The 23,442-nt window shown below is 42.6% G+C and overlaps 4 protein-coding genes across 6 annotated transcripts; 3 read left to right on the top strand and 1 right to left on the bottom strand.

Annotated features, from left to right (window-relative positions):
- Nucleotides 1-2,419: 2,419 nt before the first annotated feature.
- On the top strand, nucleotides 2,420-10,763 carry sp1 (sp1 transcription factor). Of its 3 annotated transcripts, none has more exons than XM_083972331.1 (6): nucleotides 2,420-2,506; nucleotides 4,006-4,088; nucleotides 4,924-6,334; nucleotides 7,766-7,907; nucleotides 8,191-8,384; nucleotides 8,749-10,763. In XM_083972331.1, exons 2-6 carry the CDS (start codon nucleotides 4,032-4,034, stop codon nucleotides 9,054-9,056), a joined length of 2,112 nt encoding a protein of 703 aa, XP_083828457.1. In that variant the 5' UTR covers nucleotides 2,420-2,506; nucleotides 4,006-4,031; the 3' UTR covers nucleotides 9,057-10,763. The 3 variants fall into 3 exon arrangements, with proteins under 3 accessions (XP_083828457.1, XP_083828456.1, XP_083828455.1); XM_083972330.1 differs by lacking the exon at nucleotides 2,420-2,506 and adding an exon at nucleotides 3,277-3,346 and having other exon boundaries at nucleotides 8,194-8,384; XM_083972329.1 differs by lacking the exon at nucleotides 2,420-2,506 and adding an exon at nucleotides 3,277-3,346.
- A 173-nt stretch (nucleotides 10,764-10,936) lies between these two features.
- Nucleotides 10,937-15,495, bottom strand: LOC310986346 (cell division cycle-associated protein 7-like; the record flags this gene model as incomplete). Its single annotated transcript, XM_083972198.1, has 9 exons — nucleotides 10,937-10,982; nucleotides 11,215-11,351; nucleotides 12,124-12,273; nucleotides 12,523-12,666; nucleotides 12,962-13,114; nucleotides 13,349-13,444; nucleotides 13,657-14,022; nucleotides 14,243-14,329; nucleotides 15,448-15,495. 9 exons carry the CDS (start codon nucleotides 15,493-15,495, stop codon nucleotides 10,937-10,939), a joined length of 1,227 nt encoding a protein of 408 aa, XP_083828324.1.
- On the top strand, nucleotides 15,494-20,107 carry LOC310986345 (bone morphogenetic protein receptor type-2-like; the record flags this gene model as incomplete). Its single annotated transcript, XM_083972197.1, has 9 exons — nucleotides 15,494-15,530; nucleotides 16,224-16,427; nucleotides 17,758-17,843; nucleotides 17,926-18,144; nucleotides 18,606-18,720; nucleotides 19,142-19,299; nucleotides 19,384-19,528; nucleotides 19,761-19,897; nucleotides 19,994-20,107. The coding sequence occupies 9 exons, from the start codon at nucleotides 15,494-15,496 to the stop codon at nucleotides 20,105-20,107; spliced, it is 1,215 nt and encodes a 404-aa protein (XP_083828323.1).
- A 1,815-nt stretch (nucleotides 20,108-21,922) lies between these two features.
- Nucleotides 21,923-23,378, top strand: LOC310985821 (uncharacterized protein; the record flags this gene model as incomplete). The annotated part of the gene is made up of 3 exons (XM_083971483.1): nucleotides 21,923-21,978; nucleotides 22,094-22,602; nucleotides 23,331-23,378. Exons 1-3 carry the CDS (start codon nucleotides 21,963-21,965, stop codon nucleotides 23,376-23,378), a joined length of 573 nt encoding a protein of 190 aa, XP_083827609.1. The 5' UTR covers nucleotides 21,923-21,962.
- Between the last annotated feature and the right edge of the window lie 64 nt (nucleotides 23,379-23,442).

Genomic DNA, 23,442 nt, shown 5'->3' with positions numbered 1-23,442 from the left:
TAGGTTTCAGTTCTGCGTCAGTGGCGCGCGCTCTCTCTCTGTCTCTATCTCTCTCCTCCCCCCCTCTCTCTCTTTCTCTTTCTCTCGTTTCCTGTTGTCGCAGACTAAGCTGTGTGAAACTTGTCTGCAGTCTCCAGCAAAGTCTCCAACAGCCTCCAGCCTCGGCCTGCTCTTTTCAGTGGTTCGTGCTACTATAACGCGATTGGTGTAATTTCCTCAGAGATGCTCTCCGGTCACCTGTGCCTGCAGCAGCGGCAGCAGCAGCAGCAGCAGCGGATCCTCCTGACATGCAGCAGTACAGGGGGATGGATGATGGGGTGTGAGCAAACTGTAGGAAGTGACTTTGCATCTCATCATGAAATACAACAGTTTTATCGGCGTGGGATGCAGCTGCGACACATCCTGCAGTAACAAAAGCTGACAGACTGAAACCTGCTGCTGGAAATGTCAGAGATGAAGGTTGACGAAAGCTTTTAAAAGATAATGATCTCAGCAACTATGTCTTTTTTTTTCTTTTTTTTTTTTTATCAGGTAGGCTAGGTAGACTGTGACCTCCAACACACAAACACCCACACAGTTAAATTCCACATGATAGTCATGCTGTTTGACTTGGGATGTGTTGTGTTACACCTCAGCTCAAAACAGATAAACGTTCAGATAAAGTTTAAGATGTGACAAACTGGTTCATTCATGATGAAAAAATGATGATCATCTTCTTCACCTAGGCATTTCTGTTACTTCCACCTCACTATATTTGCTATGTTTTTACTCCACAGGATAGTTGGGTCAGTGACAAATAAAAAATGGTTTTAGATAAATGAAAAATAAACAAATAAAACTGTTTTAAAAGCATTGGATTTGTTAAAATGCACATTTTTGTATTCATGTTTGTCATTTCAAATGACATTTGAACTTGTTTTTAACAATAGTAAGACTGAAGCCCCTGAAAATGTCAAATGGTGTAACCACAAAAGAATATCTTATCCACCGACAGTAGATTTAAGTGTAGGCTACTTATAAAACGTACACTTTCTTCAAAAAACATTAAATTGAAATACTGTGTTTCTATATTTGGATTTTAATGCATTTTAGCAACACCGGGCAGGACTTATCATAAAACACCACTTTTCTAAATAATGTGACAAATTATGTAGAATTTTTCAACACAGTGTTGCATTGCAAAATATTTTCCCCTGTATATAATCAGGATTTTATGAAAATATACTGGTTACACCACTTGACACTGGGCTGCATGACGTCCGGTTATAGTTTGCAGGATTAAGATTGAGACCGTACTATGCATTATAGATCAAAGCACACAAATGTACGCTATGTATGATGCACTTTGACTCGGCTGCAGGGATCACTGCTGCATGACAACTACTTTGACCTTATGTGAAAAATGGTCTATGGATTGGTCACAGACCCTCCAATCAGCTCACATAGAATGGAGTATTTCCAGTTAATTTTACAAAACTGACTGTGATTTCAGTTTGAGTAATTTAAGCTTTTAGCAAGCTGTCAAATTCAGTAATGTTTCTACTTCACTACAGTCCAGAAGGAAAATGAACATTTTACTCCACTAGATTCATACATGTTACTAACTATACTGTTACAGGCATATAGCAACTAAAATACCCTCACCTTCATTCAGCCTGCTAATGATCGACCACTAATATGAATTAATGCAGGCTATAACTGTCACATTACAGTGACATTTTTCTTAAACATTTAGTCCTTTTATGTTTGATGCTTTTAGCGGGGCCTGGTAATGGTGAATATTTCTATTGTAATATACTTATAAATACTCTGATTAACAATGGTAAAATATAGTTTATAAGGCCAAAATCACTTGTTTGACCCAAGGAGGTCAATGATCTGTACAGCAGGTGACCTTTGTTTGTAATACTGGACTAGGAAAAAGTGAGACAAAAACAAAACAAAACAAAACAAAACATGAATGCCCATGAAATATGAGCAACTCTTTCAACACTGAGATAAGTTAAACCAGGGCATAGTGTGAGCCAAGTAGTTTATAATGAAAGATTACACAGTTATCTTATACCATGGGGTGCTGTTTGTGATAATTGAAATAAGAGGAGCGGGCGGATGAGACACATCACAGTGTGTGAGTGTGGACTGGGTTGGGTGGATGCAGGCCTGGCTAAAGGATGAACTCCACCCTCCGTCCTGTTTACATGGGCACATGTGCTGCTTCACTGACAGCCCCCTCATACATCCCAATAATAAAAGCCCTCCCACAAGCGAGCCATTTTCCTCCTCCCAGCGCGGCTACAGCCAGTGTGTGACGGTGATGGGGTCTCTTCTCCTCCACCCTGACCGGCTCCTCCCGCCTCCTCGGTGTTTCCCAACCCACAGGGCGCCACCAGGGAGTGGCCAGTGGCCACGGAGGCAAGACTTAAACACCCAGCAGTCCGCCTTCCTCGTTCCCCAGCCCCGCTTTCAAAGTTAGAGCCGAGCCCCTCGGTAGTTTCACAGCTAAACGGTGAGACAGTATCGCCAGTGGAGGGGGAGGTATTACTGTTTCTGAGGACATATTTACTCATGGCGCCTTTTGAGCGGAAAACAGATAACCCAACGTCAATCATACTCAGGGATACAACCTACCCTGCTGGGTCCGGCCCCTTTCCCCGCCTTTGGCCCAATTACATTGGCAGGTAGAGACTCGTAGGCAGAAACAACCTCCTCCATTGGAGAGGAGCAGCAATCCTTCACAAGCAGCTCCCACAGGGGTGCGTTTATTTTAGCTACCGGCACGGTGCGATGTCACAGTAATGAGGCTGCATTTGAAACGATGTTGTGTCTTGAATTATGGGATTGAGGTGACACAGTTATGTTAAAAACTAAACTCCAGTAGTACAGCTAAAACTATGAATCCTTTATTTGACTGGAGATTAATTAGCAACTATTTCTGATGCCTAAATCCGCTTTTAACCTTTTTTCTTTTCTTTTCTTTTTAATAACGCAAATCTATTACATGGATGTGCTGTTCTCAGCTTCAAGCAATTCATGCAAGAATTTGACACTTTTCTTAATCATAAGTGAATATCTGTTAATTGGGATGGTGGCCAGACACTTCATTTGAATAGATTATGTTTTATGTAACTGTAAGTGTTTGATATTTGAAATGAAAAAGAAAGTTTGGTTGATCGATGACCGTGCTCAGCGCCGGTTGTCCGGCCGCGCTGCTCGGGTGAGTTAATCGAGCGCACCGGTGTTTTTCTCCTTCAAAGCGGGCGGCCCCGTCAAGTTAGTGTGAAGTTGTGAAAAGTTGTCAACCCGAGAAAAGAGCAGAGAAACTCCTCCCGTCTTCAAATTATGAGCAGTAAGTGAACTTTTAAAACTCGGCGGCGTGTCACGAACCGAGCCTTAAGTTAACAGTTGGTGGAGAAATCAAACTACAGTGGTTTTAAATGTACTCGCCCTGTTGAATGTGATGTTTTATTGTTTTTTTCCAGCTCGCGTCTGGAGCAGTTTAAAAGTACCAACTACTTAACTGCTAATTGTCGGTACTTAGCTAACAACATTTAGCCAGTCAGGTAACGCTGGCTCTCTGGTCAGTGTTGACGTAAGTTAACTTCTGCTCTTAAACGACACCGCTGGTTAAACCACAGTATACCTCGGTCCAGCTTCCTTGAGCTAGCTCTCTAGTTAACCCTGGCAGTCCAGCTGAAACTCGTTAGCTAACACTTAGCGCTTCTCCTTCACACTGCTTGTTGTGGTGAGTTTGTGTTAGCTTAGCTCGCAGGCTAGTTGGCCCTCCGAGCACTTGTGGCATGGATTTCCTCGCATTTCTTCGCTGCATTTCTTCACACCAACTATAGAAATGTTCGGTTAATTTTTGTGAGCTGGGTCGTGTGGACGCAGCGGGGTTGTTTACCCGGGTTATTGAATGCTACGTTGACTCGGTTTTGTGGTCTGTTGCTGTAAAGCGGTGAGCTCCTTCTTCTCCCAGGACTGATCTTACAAACTCTTCCTCCGCAGATCAGCAGCAGCAGCAGCAGGGCGACATGGCCGCTGTGGGGAGCGGTGGAGGCTTCAGTCAAAAGCGAAACACAAACTCTCAAGTAGGTTCACCGGACACACACTGCTGCTTTATTAGCAAATATCTATCTACACTCCCCGGTCGTCTTTGCGGAACCTATTATCGATTTCCTATTCGATTGATTTGGGTCTGTAGCTCATCTGTGTCGGGACTTGTGCGGGGTTGTTGATTTTTGTCTCCAGAGCACATGTCACCGGGGTGGGGAATGGGCAGGTAAATTGCGCCCACACGGGGTGTTCCCGTCAAACCCCGGCACTTCGTGTGCATTTCGCTCGGCCCATTTGGCTGGCCTTGGAGGGGGTGGCTAGAGGAGTGTGTCAGTTTATAGGGCAAAATAAAAGTGTGGGAGGGAGATGGGTGGGTTTGGGGGGAGGGTAAGCCGAGCCCGCCGCTGCTCTGGAAAAAATGTGGTCCCTCCCATACGCTCCCACCCGGCTTCCCCCTGGACCTCGCGCTCCAGCCCACTTCACGAGAAGTGCTGCACACAGACCTGTGTGACTGAGAAAGAGCCTGTTTGATATTTTAATGTTTAGTTTAGGGAACTGTGCAGTGTAACATGTTTAGACATTACAAAGCAAGTCACTTCTTTTTTTTGCATTTTAAAAATGTCATTTTTACATTAACACAATTTATTCAATTTTTCTAAATCACATTTAGAAAAAAATATTTTTTATCACTGTATTACTTTTATGTTTTAGCGTGGTTTCCTTCAAAAATATTAAAAATTGTCATTTCTACAGTAAGTTAGAAATCAAAGCCATATATACTAACCTAAAGCATTCAGATGTGTAGTAGATTGTATTTTTAATTCATAAATTCTCTCTCTTTTCCTTCCTCTTCATTTATGCTCTTTATAGGACTCACAGCAACCGTCTCCTCTCGCTTTGTTGGCCGCCACTTGCAGTCGAATTGATACCCCAGGAGAAAACGATTCACCTTCGGACCAACAACAACAAAACCAGCAGGAGCTGGAAATAAACCAGGGGGTTTTCACCTCCACTGCCAACGGCTGGCAGGTTATCCCCCTTAGTGTTCAAGCAACCTCAGGCACTAACACGATCACCACCGACACTTGTGTGATGACCGGAGGAGATCTAGGAAAGAGCAGACAGGTGCTGTCACCTTCAGCAACTGTGGTAAGCACTCAGGGACAGCAGCACCAGCCACAGCAGTATGTCGTAGCTCAGGCTCCATCGATGCAGGGTCAGCAGGTGCTCACCACCATATCAGGAATGATGCCCAATATCCAATACCAGGTTATTCCCCAGTTTCAGACAGTAGATGGCCAGCCACTGCAGTTCGCACACGCTCAGCAGGAATCTGCTGTACCTGCGGCAGCAGGGCCAGGGCAACAGTTTCAGATTGTGTCCTCTCCAAATGGCCAGCAGCTCATAGCTGCAACCAACAGAGCTGGTGCAGCAGGAAACATCATAACAATGCCCAGTCTCCTCCAGGGAGCTATCCCCATACAAAATATAAGCTTAGGTAATGGCATGTTACAAAATCAGCCGCAGTTTTTGGCGAATATGCCTGTGCAACTAAATGGAAACATCACTTTGTTACCCGTCAGTGCTGGAGCAAGTGGCACAGGGGGGGATGCAAGTGGCGGCGGGGATACGGGGGGAAACCAGCTTATACAACAGCAGTCACAACAGCCAGTGTCTTCCAACAGTGGGGCAAGTTACATGACAAGTGCATCCACTGTCACCACGCAAACCTCTTCATCCTATGGAATGACCCAAGCACAGAACAACAATGGGGCAGGGACATTTCAGCAGAACACGGTATCTTCTCTGGGTATCCCCATACAACCAGATAACAGAGATGGGCAGCAGCCACAACAGATCCTGCTCCAGCCTCAGCAGGTTATCCAAGGTGGGACAGCCCTCCAGACCATCCAGGCTGGGACAGTCGCGACCGCAGGCGGTCAAGTTTTTGCGGCCCCAACACTCAGCCAAGAGGGGCTTCAAAATCTTCAAATCATGCCAAACACAGGCCCCATCCTGCTGCGCACCGTAGGCCCAAATGGCCAAGTGAGCTGGCAGACCATTCAGATCCAGAATCCGGCAGGAGCGCAGATCACGCTGGCCCCAGTGCAGTCTCTCCCCCAACTCGGCCAGAGTCAGGGAGCTGCTGCAGCTGGAGGAGTATCTGTCAACACGGTGCAGATCCCAGGCATCCAGACCATAAATCTCAACACGCTTGGAAGCGCCGGGCTACAGATGCACCAGCTGCAGGGTGTTCCCATTACCATCGCCAGCGGTGCAGGTCAGTCAGTAGCCTGCCGTCCAGGAGTCATTTATATTCCATGTATATTATGTATGCATACTAAAGTGCAAATGTTTGCATAACCTTTTTCAGAAGTCGGCTATATTAATAAATTAATTAACTAGTGTAATTGGAACAGTACAGATATTGAAGGAGGGAAAGCAGCTGCTCCGTGTGTAAAAGAAAAGCCTTGTTTGTACTAAATAGTAATTGGCCATATGTGTATATATGTTCTCCCTATTTATTTTGGCCTGGATCAAATTCACAGAAGTTGTGTAAACCTTCAATTGTGGTTAGTAGTTTGTTATTTTAGTCAGGCCAGGTAAGTTCAGCTATTGTAGTACACTACACAGTATTTGTAGAGCAGCTAACTGACAGCCATGCTGAGTAAATATTTCTAAACTATGTTTACTAGCTGTGTTTTTCTCTCTAGTTTAAAAAAAAAAAGCAAACTAGTGTCTTTATACTTGATCTCCTTTTCCTCTTTGTGTGAAGTGCTGGTAAGTACTGGTTTAACCAGTTGAGCTGGCCCCAAGTGTTTGTGTTCATGTTTACGTTTTTTCTTCTATGTCTTTCTTGTTAACACTGGATCTTGTCAGATGACGGTCACATTACAGTGCCGTAGTTGCAAGTTGACCACAGCTTTGTCATAGTATGAACATAACTCGATTCCTCCTGTCCTATAGGAAGTTTTATCATGACCAAGCCCTCCTTGGGTGAAGTCACTGGCAGTTCCTCCCATTTTTTGGAATTGCTCACTAGTCTACTTTTTTATAAAATACGAATGTTTGTGATGAGTAATTGGCCTTGTCATCCTCATTTTGAAATGATGTGCTTTTGCCTCATTTGCAGTTAGACTTTGTTTAGGCTACAGCAGAACTAAATGGTTGAATGTTATATCGGTGTCAATTCTGACATTAAACTAACATTTACTAGCATAGTAGATACAACTTTGAAAGCTCAGACTGGTATTAGACTGTGTATTCATGTGTCATTTAGAATACATGTTGAATAAATATATTGTGAATGATAAGAGTAAAAGATAAAATTCCTGACTCTTCATGTTATCTTAAAAGACTTAAAGTAGATATTTTAGTAACAGGTTAACAGTTGTGTGTAGCTCATATTTCCAATATATATGTTAAATGGGGTCTAAAAATTGTAGTTTTCAGGGCTCATTGTGTAACTGGTTTATCCTCTGTAGTCAGTAAAAGCTCCAATTTCAGCCAGGTTACTTCATCTGATTATCTGACATTTCAGTAGGCTGTAAAACACTGTCATGTTGTAATCTCTGTGGATTTTCCTAGAGGACGAATTGCTGAAAAAATAGATGCATGAATTAGATATTGGAAAATCAAATCAATCAAAAACGATGTTAGACCACTGTATTGGTAATCTTGTGCTTGAATATTCCCTGTTCCATCACTACAGGCGAGCAGGGGCTACAGACGGGTGGAGAAAGTCTGGATGATGGCACAGCCATCGATGACGGGGATATAAGCCCACCACCTCAAGGACGACGTAACCGGAGAGAAGCCTGCACCTGCCCCTTTTGCAAGGACGGAGAAGGACGGTATGTCTGTGAACCATATTATTTTGAATTTATCGTCATCAGAGTTGTATTAATAATGTTAGTATTTAATTGAAGGGAAAGTACTAAAAAAAACTGTTGTCCAACAAAAATAAAAACATCAGTTATTGGCTTTTATAACAGAATGTCAATAAAGTGTAAGTCATTTTACTTGACATAACCAGGAATAAACAAATTTTGTCATTTCATCTCCTTGTACTAGAACCCTCTGTATATGACAGAGAAAGATCACTGTTTCTCTAACTTTTTTTTTTTTTATATTAAGCAGCGACCCAACTAAAAAGAAGCAACACATTTGTCACATCACTGGCTGTGGGAAGATCTACGGCAAGACATCCCACCTGAGGGCCCACCTTCGCTGGCACACAGGAGAACGGCCATTTGTCTGCGGCTGGTCTTTCTGTGGCAAACGATTCACACGTTCAGATGAGCTTCAGCGCCACAAGAGGACGCACACAGGTACACACGAGGACTTAGTTTATTGGACAATTGTATCCTCTTAGAATGATTCAACATCCAAAATGAATTTGTAAAAGCACACTTTTCAAGGTTCTGGTGTTGTGCATGTTGACTCATTGTCTGATTTTCCTTGGCGAGACCAATAAATAATGGACCCATCTTACAAGTTTTGCTTGCAACAACTGGGATTCAAGGATAAAATATAAGCTTGTGTGCATAAGTGAACATGTGACAGGCCTATTTCACCATTGTAAAATCTTTTTTTTTCATCTTCCTCTTAATCATGATAAATAATCATAAATTATTCGTGCATAAATTCATGCATATTATCTTACTGATTTTCTTCACTTCCCGATTCTTTCAGGTGAGAAAAAGTTTGTCTGCCCAGAGTGTCCCAAACGCTTCATGCGCAGCGATCACCTCTCAAAGCACATCAAGACCCATACGAACAAGAAGGTCGTGACCGCCACCAGCGGCAGCACCTCAGTCTCGGCCGACGCCGCCTCCCCCGCAGCAGGAACAGAAGCCGGCACCGGGGCAGTGTTGGCCAATGAGCAGCACACCATTGTCACCATGGAAACCTTATCTGCAGAGAGCATAGCTCGATTAGCCAGCAGTGGGATCAACATGATGCAGGTGGACCTTCACCAGATGAACGGCAGCAACTACTAAGGACGGTGGGAGGGGGGCAGCAAGATGGCCTTGATGGACGTTGCATTCAGACATTCGGGGTTAAAAAGGGCACGTCTGACTGCAGAAGCTAAACCCCTCAAAGGCTTCAGACTGGAGAGGTGGTCACACATGCAACACAACAGATGCTATTCAATTGGAAAAGCGAGGCAGGAATATGATTTCCTTCTTGTACTCAGAGATACCTGTGGCATTTTAAGGGTCAGAGGTGAATGAGCTGGATTAGAATTCGACATGTTATCATGAAATCTTATTTCCCCTGAAAGGAAATGGCACTACACTTACATTTGTCCCACGCAAAGACCCAATCTTACTGTACTGTGGGGCAGCAATAACACACAGACCAGCACAGTCGGTTTTGAACTGGTAGCTAGTAATACTCGAAGATTACACTACTAAGTCAGACTCTCACACTCGTGTCCAAGCCTGAGCTTCGCTATCTGTCCCTCTTCACCTCAGGTGTTTAGTGCCCTCTCAAACTGGGCTGCTGTTCCACAGCCCTCAGGCCGATATGCCCACGACAGCCCCTAATGCTCAGTTACCCCCTAAAACAGAAATTGTAACAATCCGGAGTGGCTTCTCAGATTTCTGTGTTTTTTGTTGTTGTTGTTTTTTTGGAGAACTGGGTGGATTCATGAACTAGCAATCTCAGTATCATAGGAATAATATGCAAAGTATTTTGGGGTTTCTGTTAGGTAGAGGGCTGGAATACATGAGGTCACGATCAGGTCAGAGCCAGCAGCACTAATCAATATGAGGACGTAGGTGTGTTTGCACTGAAATCCTGAGCATAACTCTTTAACCTCTTATTGTAGGTACACACATTCAAGCCATCATGCTTTGATACGTTTATCATAGCAAAAATATTTTTTTTTATGTATATATATATATATATTTTTGGTAAAGGCTCCAGAAATCCTTAGCATAGGCAGGATCATCTTACATGATTGCGAGAGAATGCCTTTCAGTTGTATGACCCTCTCATGCACAATCAAATCTTAATCTTATGTTATTACTTTTATATATATATGTAGATGAAATGTGTAAACTTAAAACTCTGTTATAGAATAATGTTTTTCTATATAGTCCAGATCTTCCCAGTGCTTTTTCTGTGGTATGCTAATCTTCTGAGACTCTTTGCCTTGCAGTCATGTTGGTTTCTATTTTCTTTCTGTGAAAAACCATTTGTTAAAGTCATATCTGGTCAGAATGAATCATTTTGTCATGTCCTGACAGCATAAACATGTAAGCTCAAAACCAAAGGTTCTTGTTCATTTTATAAGAAAACATAGAAAATCTCTCTTTGGTCCATGGACTTTCTAATAATTTTTACTCTTTATGAATGTTAAACTTCTAACTGGAAAAGATCCAGCATGAGGCAAACCTCAGACACACATCCCTTTGTTGTTTAAATAAATAAGTTGCAAAAGGTGGCGTAGTGGTTACATCAGTTTCCCGAACAGACCTTTTTTTTTCACCATTGTTTTTCTTTGCTTCAGTATTCTGCTTAATTTTACATGACTCATTTGTAACGTGTAAAGTGTGTTTAAAAGCTATCCTTTGAGACTCTAGAGTAAATTCAGACAAGTGCTCTTACTTTTCATTTTACCCCATTTTAAATAAGGGATTTTATATTGTGTGTAAACAACTACTGCAAATGCCAACAGCTGGATTAAAATTATGAATATACTTTGTCTCATTCCTTTTTAAATGTGTGTCTCAGTCTGACAAACAAAACTTTCAGTTGACCAAAGAAAAAAATACTTTATTTGGTTAAAATCTCATGTTAGGAACGTTTGACAGACTAAAAACGTCAACAGATCATAAAACAGTTTGAACAATTGCTCCCTCCAGTGTTAAAGTCACATCTCTACATCGTCACTCTCATTCTTCAATTTGCTACGGAGGCTGAAAGAGAAGAAGTAACACATTTTAGAACATTGTCAACTTCAAATTTGAGACAATCAGAATTATAACCAGGCTGCTTATACAGCTTATTAGGATCTCCTTCTTCATCTACACTTGCATTATTATTTCTAATGTAAAAAAAAAAATACAATACTATTCATTGTCTGCCAAAATGGTCTGCAATTTAAACACCTTAATTTATCAAATACAATCTTGAGATGCTGTAGCTCACCTGCTGAGGTAGGAGTGGACATCAGAGAAGCCGTGGTACTGAGCCAACGGGAACAGGATGCCAGTTGGGCAGCGGCCGTCGCGCTGGCGGCAGAAGCTGCAGTTGCAAATGCCCCGACAGGGAGGGCACTTCCACTCCTGGGAAAAGACAAAATAACACAACATTACCAAATATCTCAACCAGGGTTTCTGCAGTGTTTCTAAAATTAAATCCAAGACCATGGCCCCTGCAGCACAGCATCAGTGACTTTGTCTCTCCAACTGCCAAACAGTTAACAGGTCCAATGCACTTTTTAATTCAAAAGGCCCAATTAGTCATCGACTTGGAGCGTAGCGTGCCAGTCAAGTTAAAGGAGACATATTACGGAAATATCACTTTTTGAAGGCTCTTTAACATATATGTTATATGTATAGGGTGTTTGTCTTGCCTTCCGGCCCCCAAAATGTGAGAATTGGCAAAAAAAAACGTGGTTTTACAAGCTGTTCCCTCAGTTGTCTACCAGTGATATAACTAGTTTTCAAATTTGCATAATACCACCCTTACCTGGGGCCGGTAGAAGGGGCGGGGTGAGCAGTGGCTGATTGCATTTAAAGGGACAGGCACTGAAACCGGCCGTTTTGAATAGGGCTGTTTTGAGAGGATGAAAAGAGCTGTGATGTTTGATCCTTGGGGTATTTTGACTGAAGCATGTCACAGACATGTCTTTAAGACACCTGGGAACTATTTTAATCTGTGGAAAAGGGGCAGAATATGTCTCCTTTAATGTGTAGTTAGTGTCTCCTGAAGCAGTTTGTTGAGCTCTCAGGGCCACTGTACCGGTCCCAAAAATCTCTCTTTAGACAGCTTTGTCTAAATCTCAGCACTAGCACACAGCTGCAGAGTGTGGTGCTGGTGTATCAGTTAACTGACCGGATCAAGCAGCGCCTTCCTCACGTCCTCTCCGTATCTGTTCCTCAGGCACGGCCCACAGAACTGACCCAGAATCCCCCGGCAGTCCTCGCTGCGGCAGCACGTCTTGGTGTCGACGGTTTTCTGACGGCACTGATGACACGTGGAGCCCTGAGCATCCGCAAAGCACCATCAACAACAGGGTGGAGCACAGTAACACTGACGCTTTTATTCACTGGAGAACGTCTGTCAAAATGTTGTCTGGTACAGAGGAGGAGGATGATGTCACTTCGTAGTGACATCATGACCTTTTCCTAAAATATCCATTCTCCAAAGCTGCCACAGCAATTCACTGGGAGAACTGATATCGTTCCCACATCGACCAGCGACCAACAGACAGAAGCGCGGCTGTCGGCTCACCGTGACTCTGTCGTAGACTTTCTCAGTCATGTTGTCTGCGACCAGCCGGAGCTCGTCCTCTGTGATGTCCTCCACAGGACGGACCAAATGAGGTTTAGACTGATGAGGCCGCGGTGTGCCACGGCGCTGTGGCGCCCGGCGTACCTTCAACACACAGATAAATGATCCCTTTAGTTTGAAGTTTCACACAGAAACTGATAATAATATAAAAATAATAATGCATTTTATTTATAGGCGCCTTTCAGGACTCTCAAGGTCACCTTACAATGAAACAATTAAAAGTACAAATAGTAAAACAATGAAACAAACAGCAACAGACATAAAGTTTAACATGCTTATTTCTCATTCCATATCATATATGTAATAAAATTGATGAGAAAAATTGGGTGTATCATTTTACTGTAGTTTCATACATCAACAAACGTGTCTTTGAACTGACCTCCAGTAGCTCCTCCTCCAGACTAAACTCAATTTCTTCTTTCTTGGGGGCTAAAAGATCCTCACCTCCCCCCATGGAGCGGGTCTGTCTGCGGGACACCCGCTCTGAGCTCCTCCTGGACTCTCCTCCAGCTGCACCGGAGCGTGGTGGGCGCTGCTGATAAGGTTGATTAAAATCACTAGAGGGCATTGGTCTGCACAGAAATTCTGAGATTCAGATCTTTACTGAAGGTTGATAAAGAGAACGACAAGGATTTTGTCCACATTGTTAGCTGAATATATGTTGTTGAGTATGTATGAGACTTAAAGTGTAAGGTGTTTAAAATTCTGCAGCTTTCATCATATTCATTATTATTGGTTTCACGTTTTCCCTTCATCTTCTACTCACAGAGCTTCTCTCCTTTGGCGTCTGTTTGCCTGCTTGTTTTTTCAGCAACCCTGTAACGCCGGGCATTTTCTGCAGGTCTGCCATCAGCTGAGCCAGCTGTCAGAATACACCAGATAAAGAGCATTCAAGAAATGGCAGGTGACAAACATCTTGAGTCACTGTGGAGGGGGAAATATTGATAAACACCTCAAACTCAAAGTATTTCTTGCATGACACCAATATCACAATACTCTGAGGGCGCTTTTGTGTTGGGACCACAAGTTTTTAAATCCATCCTCTGTGTTTGTGGGTCTGTGTTGCTGGTTTACCATTGCTTTGTTGGCCTTGATGTTCTGCGCCCTCTTGTCCAGGAAGGACCCCGACACCTGGTCGCCTGAATCAGGTCCACGCTCCTCACCGGGAGGCGGACGGGTCTCAGCTGCCTCTTCATCTTCAAATTTAACACGTCTCTGAATCCTCCTTCCTGCCTTCTTCACCACTCTCTTTTCTGTCTTCTCAGCCTCCTTTCCTGCCTCCTCATCATCATCATCATCATCAGTGGACTGCTGGGTGGAAGCAGCAGAGCGCAGGGCCACCCTCAGCCTGAAGACCTGCTTACCACCACTGGGTTTGGATGTGGCTCTCTGCTTCCTGGGTGAAAGGTCAAGGTGGGCTTCATCCTCAACATTTGAATTCTGCTAGGACATGAACACAGATTATTGATCACTTTGTTAGTGACGCAGCTCTTAATGTTACACCATAGACACCATCATGGTGACAGCACATTACAGGTCATGTACTACTCTTGATTCAACAGTGTTATATCTTAACGTGACTAAACCCAGTTGAACCAGAGACCCTGTTGTCCCCCCCCCAGTGTGTCATAACTTGTCTCTTCATGGATGTCAAACGCACCTTGTCGCTGAGTTCACTGTCAGAAAAGCCGTAAAAAGTTCTCTCACTTTCTGAGTCCTCGGTAAAAATATCAGCTAAAGCCGCCGCCTGGACACAAACACATCAACACAGTTAGATTTACAACGTCACGTTAATGGACAGAGATTAGTGAAAGTCATGTTACCATTTTAGCTCGTGGCTAACGGGGACTGTGGACAGGTGCTAGCTTCTGAGGTAGGCTACCTGAGCAATTAATGTGATTGAAAACTGGGTGCGCTTGATTTGTAGTTTAGTGCAGCGCGGCTGAGCGCGTAGAGCACCGGTTTGGTTTGGTTTTTAAACTCCGCCCTCCAGAAGTGAACTGAACAACTGAACGTGCAGCCCCCCCGGAAACAGAGAGACAGCAGCAGTTGTTGGCGGTTGGTCAGTCATGGAAACGTTTTTTTTTTTTTTAGCTTGAGAACTGTGGTGATAAAAAGCGTTGAGTCTCAGCAAAGGTGATTTTCTTTTGTGTATATGGACGAGCAGAAAAACAACAAAACAAGAGTGGGTACAGCTGAGCCTGGTGGAAATGTCTTCAGTTATGTGACTTTTGTAGCTACGGATAATTGGTGTTGGAGATAATAGGATTCATCCTCTGGGGACAATGAATAGCCTAACTGTAACTAAATTACATGGCTGTCCATTCAGTGGTCCATAAAACCAAAGATATTTTGTGAAATATTCTCATTTCTTGGACACAGTTCATAAATCAAGCAGTATCTCATATATTTAATTACAGATATTACAGTTTGGATTTAAAACCATGACTTTGGTTTAATATCTCATAATCATGACACTGGATAGTATTAGTTGATAAATTAAAATTATGAGATTCTTTGCTGTACTCTGATTTACCATGGCTGTTGTCATTCCCTGTTCTATCTTGCTGCAACATCCTCAAATCCAAATTACATGTGTGGTTGGGGGGAAAGTAGCTGCAAAACTCATGTTGTCTCTGAGTTATAGCGTTTTCCTTCTACGGTCCCAGTGTGTTTGCCTGAGAGGTCTTGGTTTGTACCTGTGGTCATAAAGAACTGAGGCAGCTGCAGCTATCTACTCCTACAGAGATGATTATGTTTATCCTGTAGTCCCACACAGACTGTTATTTGGCCGACAGTACATGCAGCACATGCAGGTGTGTGGCAGTGGGAGTGATGCTGGGAAACGTGGGAAACTCCTCTCACATTCCCAGAACACTCCCTGCTTGGCTGCTCTGGTCTCACAGGGACCATGATCCTGCAACGGTGGCGGGTGATTTTGGCAGTGGGTGAGTACTCTCTCTCTATTCTGAAATCCACTACTAGACCAATGGAGCTCTTCTAATGCACGAGCATGTGTTTTACAGTTTTATAGTTGAAAGCATGTAATTGCTTCTAAACCTGACTTGACTTTGTCTCCTAAACTTTATAGTAACACCGTCATCACCTCACAAATTCATGAATATTTTGAATACAAGGAATTAGATCTTATATTAAATATTTATTTTTGGATTATAATCACCTGCATCAACGATTAGAACAGATTAACCACCTAAATGTTGTAAACAATTGTGTTTCTATTGAGGCTCCTCAAAAGATTCCCAACTGGGTCTCTTGAGTAATCCACATGCACCCAAACTTCAAACTGAGCTAAAGTGCTTGTGTTTTGATAAATTTGTGCAATTTGAAGATGATTGCCAGCGAACATGAATTCAATAAATGTAATAATGATGCATGTTATTGTTTCCAATAAATACTTTTTCATGATAGAACCATTATGATTTGACACCATAGGACTTAAGGATAAAACTGTACCTGGTGGTAAAATACTTTATTTTGGTGAAGCACTATGACACTATTGTTCACATAAAAAACAAGTTTCCCAGCAAAATACGAGCACATACAACCAGAAAAAATTTGGTACGTTTGCACAATAGAAACCACATCTACAGCAGCTGTTTGTCATTGTCTGTCTTCTGCAGAATGCATCTTTATCTGTGTGTCCGAGCTTTCACTTGAGAAGAGACGGTGTGCATTCCAGCTCAATGGGAAGACAAATTCACAACAGATCTACAAATTTGTGACCGCTGGCAACGTGAGCGGCTCGGTGCAGGTCTGTGAAAACACTCAGTGCTGCGTGGGGTATTATCAGATCATCGATGGCCAGCCGAAGGTTGACATTCTTGGTGAGAAAAGCCTAAATCTCATCAGGTTTCTGGACTAGTGCTTATGAATTGGACTTGATTATATGCTGAATTGTTGTTGTGCCATTATAAAAACAAGTCAAAAACATTCAATTCAAAGTCTCAACACCAGTCAGTATGACTGCTTTTAGCTGGTGTTGTGTATTTCAGTTGAGTCAACAGACATTGTTTAGTTCTTTTCCAATGTGTTTGTGATTCTTCTGTGGCAGCTTGTGCTGTGGTTAAAAAGTCTTGCCCAGAATCAACCTGCAAAGCAAAAACAGTGTTATACGGCCGCGGAATTTCATGTGCATGCAGCACTGATTTCTGCAACAGCAACATCACATGGACTCCACACTCAGAACAGCGTCAAGTCGCCTACTCCTACTCTAAAGGTATGACGATAATAAGATCTCTATACAGGCAGCAACTATCACTTGCACCCAATATTATCTTGACAATATCCATGAGTGAGTGTTACCATTGTTTCAGAAGACAATCTGAACATGTCTGCCTTTCATTGTGACAATCTGACACTTGGAGGAGTGCCAGATTCATAGCAAATAATAACTTTCATACATTTTTTAATGATATTGCTCTCTGTTTTCTTAGGTGAATTGATTACATGGAGTGTGATGATTCTGGTTGGATCTTTGCTCATGGTCTGCTTCATGATCACTGCTGCCAAATGGAGAAGGCTCCTCAGAGAGAAAAGTAAAGTCCTCTTTCTGTCTGACAAATTATTATTTTAACTGTAGTTTTGCAGGTGATGTTGGTTGTTTAGGTTAAAGGGATAGTTCAACATTTTGGCAAATTGGCCCATTGCCATAATCCCTATAGTTTGAGGAGTCGGTTCGTTACCTTTAATTGTCGGTGCAAGCTATTTTCAGAAAGGTGGAGCAGAGCCGCGAGCTGCTCAGAGCTACGTTTTAATTTGATTGCATTATGCTTCATACCGGCTTCCACTGCATTGCTCATCCTAGGACAGTTTAAAATATCATCTCCTAATAATCTGTCACAGTCCTGTACCGCTTCAGAGTTTTTGTGTTATTTTGTATCAAATACCCTCCATGCTTTTCAAAGGATCATAGAAAAACATTCCACATTTCTTAAAACTCAAATTCAAGTCTCATGACGTCTCTATCATTTGACCTTGAATCTGTTTCATCCTTTGTGCTGAACCGACCTTGGTGTTTATCTGTCCACTCCCTTCTTTGTTACTACTCTGTCGGAATTCATCTGGGTTTTCTGTAAGAAGAAAATGTGATTGTAACAGTATTACTTTCAATGAGTGAGTGTTTATTAAAAGATTTGTCTACTTTCATTGTTTTAGAGGAGAATGTACAGGCCCGCCTCCTGTGTTCCTGCCAAACAATAAAAACGGATAAGATTGACATAGATGACATTGAATTACAGCAGGTAAGTGGTGTGATCTTGGTGATTTGCAGTGTGCAAATCTGGCGGACAGACTTTTACCCTTCTGTTTATATTTTTTTTCCAGATTGTGGGCCGTGGGGATTTTGCAACTGTTCTGCAGGGGAAATACCAAGGATCCACAGTGGCTGTGAAAGTTTTCCCTGCAGACTGGAAATACAAATTCACAGCAGAGAAGGAGGTTTATGAGCTACCACTGATGAAGCACGCTGGGATTCTCCACTTCCTGGGCACTGGGAGGAAACCGGAGGGAAGTTGTTTCATTGTGTCACAGTTTGCTGAACATGTAAGTGGCAAAGATTTGTCTACAGAAAACAAGCTGCATGTCTTCCCATTACCAAGACATCAAAAGTTATTCAAGGAACAAAGAGAAGGAGTCAGGGTGGGGAAACAAAGAAAGGCCACAAGGTTTTGACTTTTATCAGACTGAGAACATTATCTTAAATTCAGAATGTCTGGAAAGTATCTTTGTAAATTAAAGTTGTTTTGTATTCAATTTGATTTGATATTTGAAATAGATAATTTCAAGTTGTGCACTTTCACACACTTTCACACCACAGCCACAGTTTAAACTGTTATGGCTTTTCCATACTTCCACATAACTTTTCCCATGCAGAGGTGGATAAGATGTGTATAATTACAAGCATTTTGAACCTAGTTCATCGTCTACAATCGATCTGTCAAAATCCTCTAACATGGAGAAACTTCCTTGTGTGTTTTAATAATTGTGTGTCCTTCTGATTTCAGGGTTCCCTCCATTCCTTTCTGTGTGAACACACCACCAGCTGGACGCTGTCACTGAAGCTGTGCCAGTCCTTATCGCAGGGACTTTCCTATCTCCACTCTGACCTTCGCAGATATGGTATTGTCCAGAATATTACTGTGTACAAATAAGTGGCTCTCTGTGTTACAGCTTACGTATATACCGTGGCAAGAACAAAATATGTGAGGCCTTCAGATTGACCTTGTTTTCTGCAATGATTTATTATGAAAATGTACAGACAAAGAGAATATGCTTCAGATAAAAGACTCAAATTGTTTGTGCGATATTGTGTCTGTGTTTTGAACACAGTTGTTAAAAATAAGTGGACCTCCTCTCTGCCTCAGCTTTGGGATGTTGTTTTCATTCATTCACACAACATTTTCAAGATGCTCATTATTGGCAAGCATACTCCATGCAACTATGCACCATAATTTGTATGTGGTTGACCCGTGTTGACCAGATCGGGTGGTTCCTTTAAGCCCTAAGGTGTTATTCTGAGGTCCCTGTCTTGTTTATGCAGATGAGCATAAACCTCCTGTGGCCCACGGAGACCTCAGCAGCTCCAATGTGCTGGTGAGAGCTGACAGCACCTGTGTCCTGTGTGACTTTGGATGTTCCACCATCCTGCGTTCTTGTTCAGGACGTCACAGCTGGCAGAGCGACACCATGGTCATGAGGGTGAGACACATACTTTAGAACATCACTGAATGAAGACAAAGACTCTGATATTTCTGTCCATCTTCTGGTTGGTTGGTTTCTCAGTCAGGCACACTGCGCTACATGTCCCCTGAGTTCCTGGAAGGCTGTGCAAACATCAGCAGCAGCTGCTGTCTCATGCAGGGGGACATCTATGCTTTGGGACTGCTGCTGTGGGAGATCTGGACGCGCTGCTCTGATTTGTTTGAAGGTAAACCTCCTTTCTCCTCCTTTCTGGTATCATCAACAATTTAAAAAACCCTTCAATAACTGACTTGAGTGTACATTGACTTGAGGAATGATCATCTGGCATTGCCTAGTTTTTTTTTAAGTTCATCTGTGTGAACAGCTGTATCTCTGTGCACTGCTTGGATAGATATAGTATCTTACTTCCTGTTTGATGATAAGGACGTTATAATTCATGCAGATGTCTCCACCTGCAGGCAGCGTTACTCCACAGCATCTGTTGCCTTATGAATCTGAGTTGGGAGGTAATGTAACGCTGGAGAGCCTCATCTCATACGTGTCCAATCTGGATAAGAGACCGCCCATACCTAAAGACTGGGAGCTGCTCCCACAGGTATCCTACCCAGGTGCTTCTTACTTTGACATGTGGTTCGACTGATTTCTAGTTTGATGAAGTTACTAAATTTGCATCTGGCGACCTTTTTCTCAGGGTTCTGCGCTGCAGGAGCTCCTGACAGACTGTTGGGACCGGGACCCAGACGCCCGGCTGACAGCTCAGTGTGCTGCAGACAGATTAGTTTCTCTTCAGTCTTATTTCTCATGATGTGTTTTTTGCCAGGCTGACATTTGCTGTGTTCTTCATATCAAGTATTTATTTACACTGTTCTCTTTATGCTAGTACAAAGTTGGCGAAAACAAGAGTGCTGACTTATTCTTAAGTAAGTCATGTAGTTACTTAAGATGAGGTTGAATTTTATTTTTCTTATATATTCTTAATGTAATCCTTCATGCAATCATCTCCATATGTCACAGTTTTCTGGTGTACTCTGATACTCTTAGTTGATAATAAATTTGCGCACTATTAAGTTCAACTCATGTTCAACAAATTGGTCTCATACTCCCTTACCATATGTACTTTTGTTTTACAACAATGATTTTCTGTGATGTATCAATTTTGTTTTGTATTTTAATAATAAACTGAATTTACATACTTAGAACTAAGTATTAAACAACTATGCATATATTTAAATTGATAGGTATTATGACAGTATAGACATTCAGGCTGATGTTAGTAGAAATTTAACAGGCAAAGCTACTACTGTTAATAGCTCTGTTACAATGAAGTACTGTGATAAACCACAGCAGTAACATAGAAAGCAGAGTGGGTTGTCTCATGTCATAGTACGAACAGCACAAGACAGGTGTGAATAATTAAATTAAATAAGCTAAATTCCATTCAGCTGTTTGAGTGTCAGGGTCCTGGTTTTGTTCACACCACCTCACTGTCTCACTTGGTCACATCAACGGAACAGTCTTTGTTAATGTTATATGTTACAGTAAGTCAAAGTGCCTTTACCCAAACCTTGGCAGCACATCTAAACTAAATGCAGCCATGCAGGGCCGTTGTATAGGGGAGAAAAGCAATGATAATTCTAGGGGCCCAGCACTCAGTAGGGCCCACAAAAAAACCCAGTAGTCTAATCTTTGTACAACTGAGTTATTCTGCATAAGACCCTGACTAACACTCATAGTAATGCTGCATTAGCATCAAAACAAAGTAGGCTAAATAAAAAATGATAATACATACGTAGTCTAAGAAAAAAAACTGGAAAAGTTAGAGGGTAGGGGCCCACTTTAGTATTCTTTCAGGGGGCCCAGAATTCCCAGCAACGGCCCTGCAGCCATCATATAGCCTACTTAATATCACTTTTAGATATTTTTTAAAAATCTGATTTTTTCAGAGCGGCATCTCTGTTGTTGCGAAGATAATATAATCTGTTATAACTGCTCCATACATTCATGATGTAATGTATATGATTCATGTGTCAGGTACTTGTGTCTGTTCCACCCTCCCGTCATCATTCCTCTCTTGGGTAACAGAAACTAATAGATCAAGCGAGTTCTCATTCAAAGCTTTCTGGAATTTCTCCATTACGTGAATGAGGGGTGTGGCTTCCTGGTGCCTTTTTAGCTGTTGCTGTTCACCTCAATGCGGAAGACAAACACAGAAGTAGCTTGACAAAACTTACCCAGACGTGAGGCAGGTTTCCCAGGTAAGTCTCTGAAATGTAGCCATTGACAAACAGTGATTTTAAGTAGATTGTATGGGACAAAACAACCATGAAAGACATTTATGAGTTAGACCTATTTTTAATGTTTGTTTTTGTTTGCTGTTGGACCTAAATTTGAAGAAGCCTTAATGGGCTTTAGGAAATTGTGTTGATTTTCCATTATAGCCTATAGATAGCTGACAGAAATCATCATCAGTAAAAACAACTTTTATTTGAAGCACTAATTGATTGTAGAACTCAATTTTTTTGTAGGAATATAGTATTTGAAACTTAAAATGATGACGATATTTTGTATTCTGGTTGGACATTGTTTTGACTAAATATTCATTGCATTCATTTGCTCACAGTTTCCCCAGGTTTTCCTCTGAAGTACTTGAACTCTCTCTGATGTGGCCAAATCAAGGTGGGATCATGTCACACATGAACAGTGATATCTCATGACTTTTTATTTAGATTTTTATACCATTTTAATAAGTTGTCTTAATGCTCAGATGTGCATGTTCTTTTATGTTTATCAGGACCCCCTCCTCCAATGGGCCCACCACACCCTGCCTACCCTCCTGGCTACCACCCTGCATATCCTGCACCACCTCCAGGAGTCTTCCCCCACCCTCCAAATCCAGCGTTCCCACCTGGCCCGTACCCAGCTCCTATGAACCCAGCCATGATGCCGAATGCACCTCCAGGGGCGATGCCTTATGGAGCTCCAGGACTTCATCATCCACCTCATTCTTATCCACCTCATCCTTATCCTATGGCTCCTGGTGGATATCCAGTGGTTCCTCCTGCAGGTGTTTACCCAGGACCAGGACCAGGACCATACCCACACTCTCCAAGATGGGGTCACCATAAAGGCTGCTACAGATATCCACCTCATGGAGGGATGCGTCCCATGACTGGAGGGTTAGCCGGAGGACTGACTGCAATGGTCATGGGGTCAATGACACACAAGGCCAACAAAAAGATGATGAAGAAGATGAGGAAGGCAAACAAGTGGCACAAGCATGGGCACTACAGATGCGGCAAGGTGAGATTGGGTTTTATGTAAGAGTTTTGAAAATGGCCCCACCTGCAGGCCGCATATTAAAGCAGAAGTAAGCGATCCGGTCGTTTTGGCTAACTTCTTGTCAGCCGATGGAGTTAGCAGTCCCCGCCCTCGTCCCTACGTCACCACATTCACGTGCATCCCTTGGCTGCACACACAGAGAGGACTGCCCCTTTATGCCGTTCTCTCTCCTCATTGGATAAAGGTTGTAGGATACAAGGAAAGTTTTCTCCTCGGCTTACAGCAGAGCAGAGTGACTGACAGACCCGTGTTTCAGACCAAACACTCTATATAAGTGATTGCTGTCAGAAGATATAACTATTTAAGACTTATATTAACACAAAAATATCGCTTACTTCTGCTTTAACACAAATATTCCGCTTACTTCTGCTTTAATGCTGCAGCTGATTCCAGTTAGTCCGGTTCATCTCCTTTGCATGACGTGGCCATTTTGGATTTTACTATCTCTCTGTCAGATAGAGCTGATGTGGGTGTGAACAGGTTCAGTTAAGACCGGGGCTTTCACAAGTTTAACACACAGTAGTGGTTTAATTTTCCAGGTGTCATGGTTGCTGTGAGTAGTGGCTGTGCAGTATACAAAAATAAACACAGGGGTGGAATTGATAGAAATAAGGCCAAGTACAAACCTGTCTGTGACTTCTCGACATTAAACATGTATAATCTGAATATTATTCTCTTTGTCGCTACAGTACTCCAGCAGCAGCAGCAGCAGCAGCAGCAGCAGTGACTCGGACTGAGACCACCTGTTGAAGACATGGCTTTCACCGCAATGCTACTTCACAAGAGAGCAGCCAGACTATA

The sequence above is a fragment of the Trachurus trachurus genome (assembly GCF_905171665.1).
Source record: "Trachurus trachurus genome assembly, chromosome: 5".
Lineage (NCBI taxonomy): Eukaryota > Metazoa > Chordata > Actinopteri > Carangiformes > Carangidae > Trachurus > Trachurus trachurus.
This window is presented reverse-complemented; position numbering and strand designations above follow the sequence as displayed.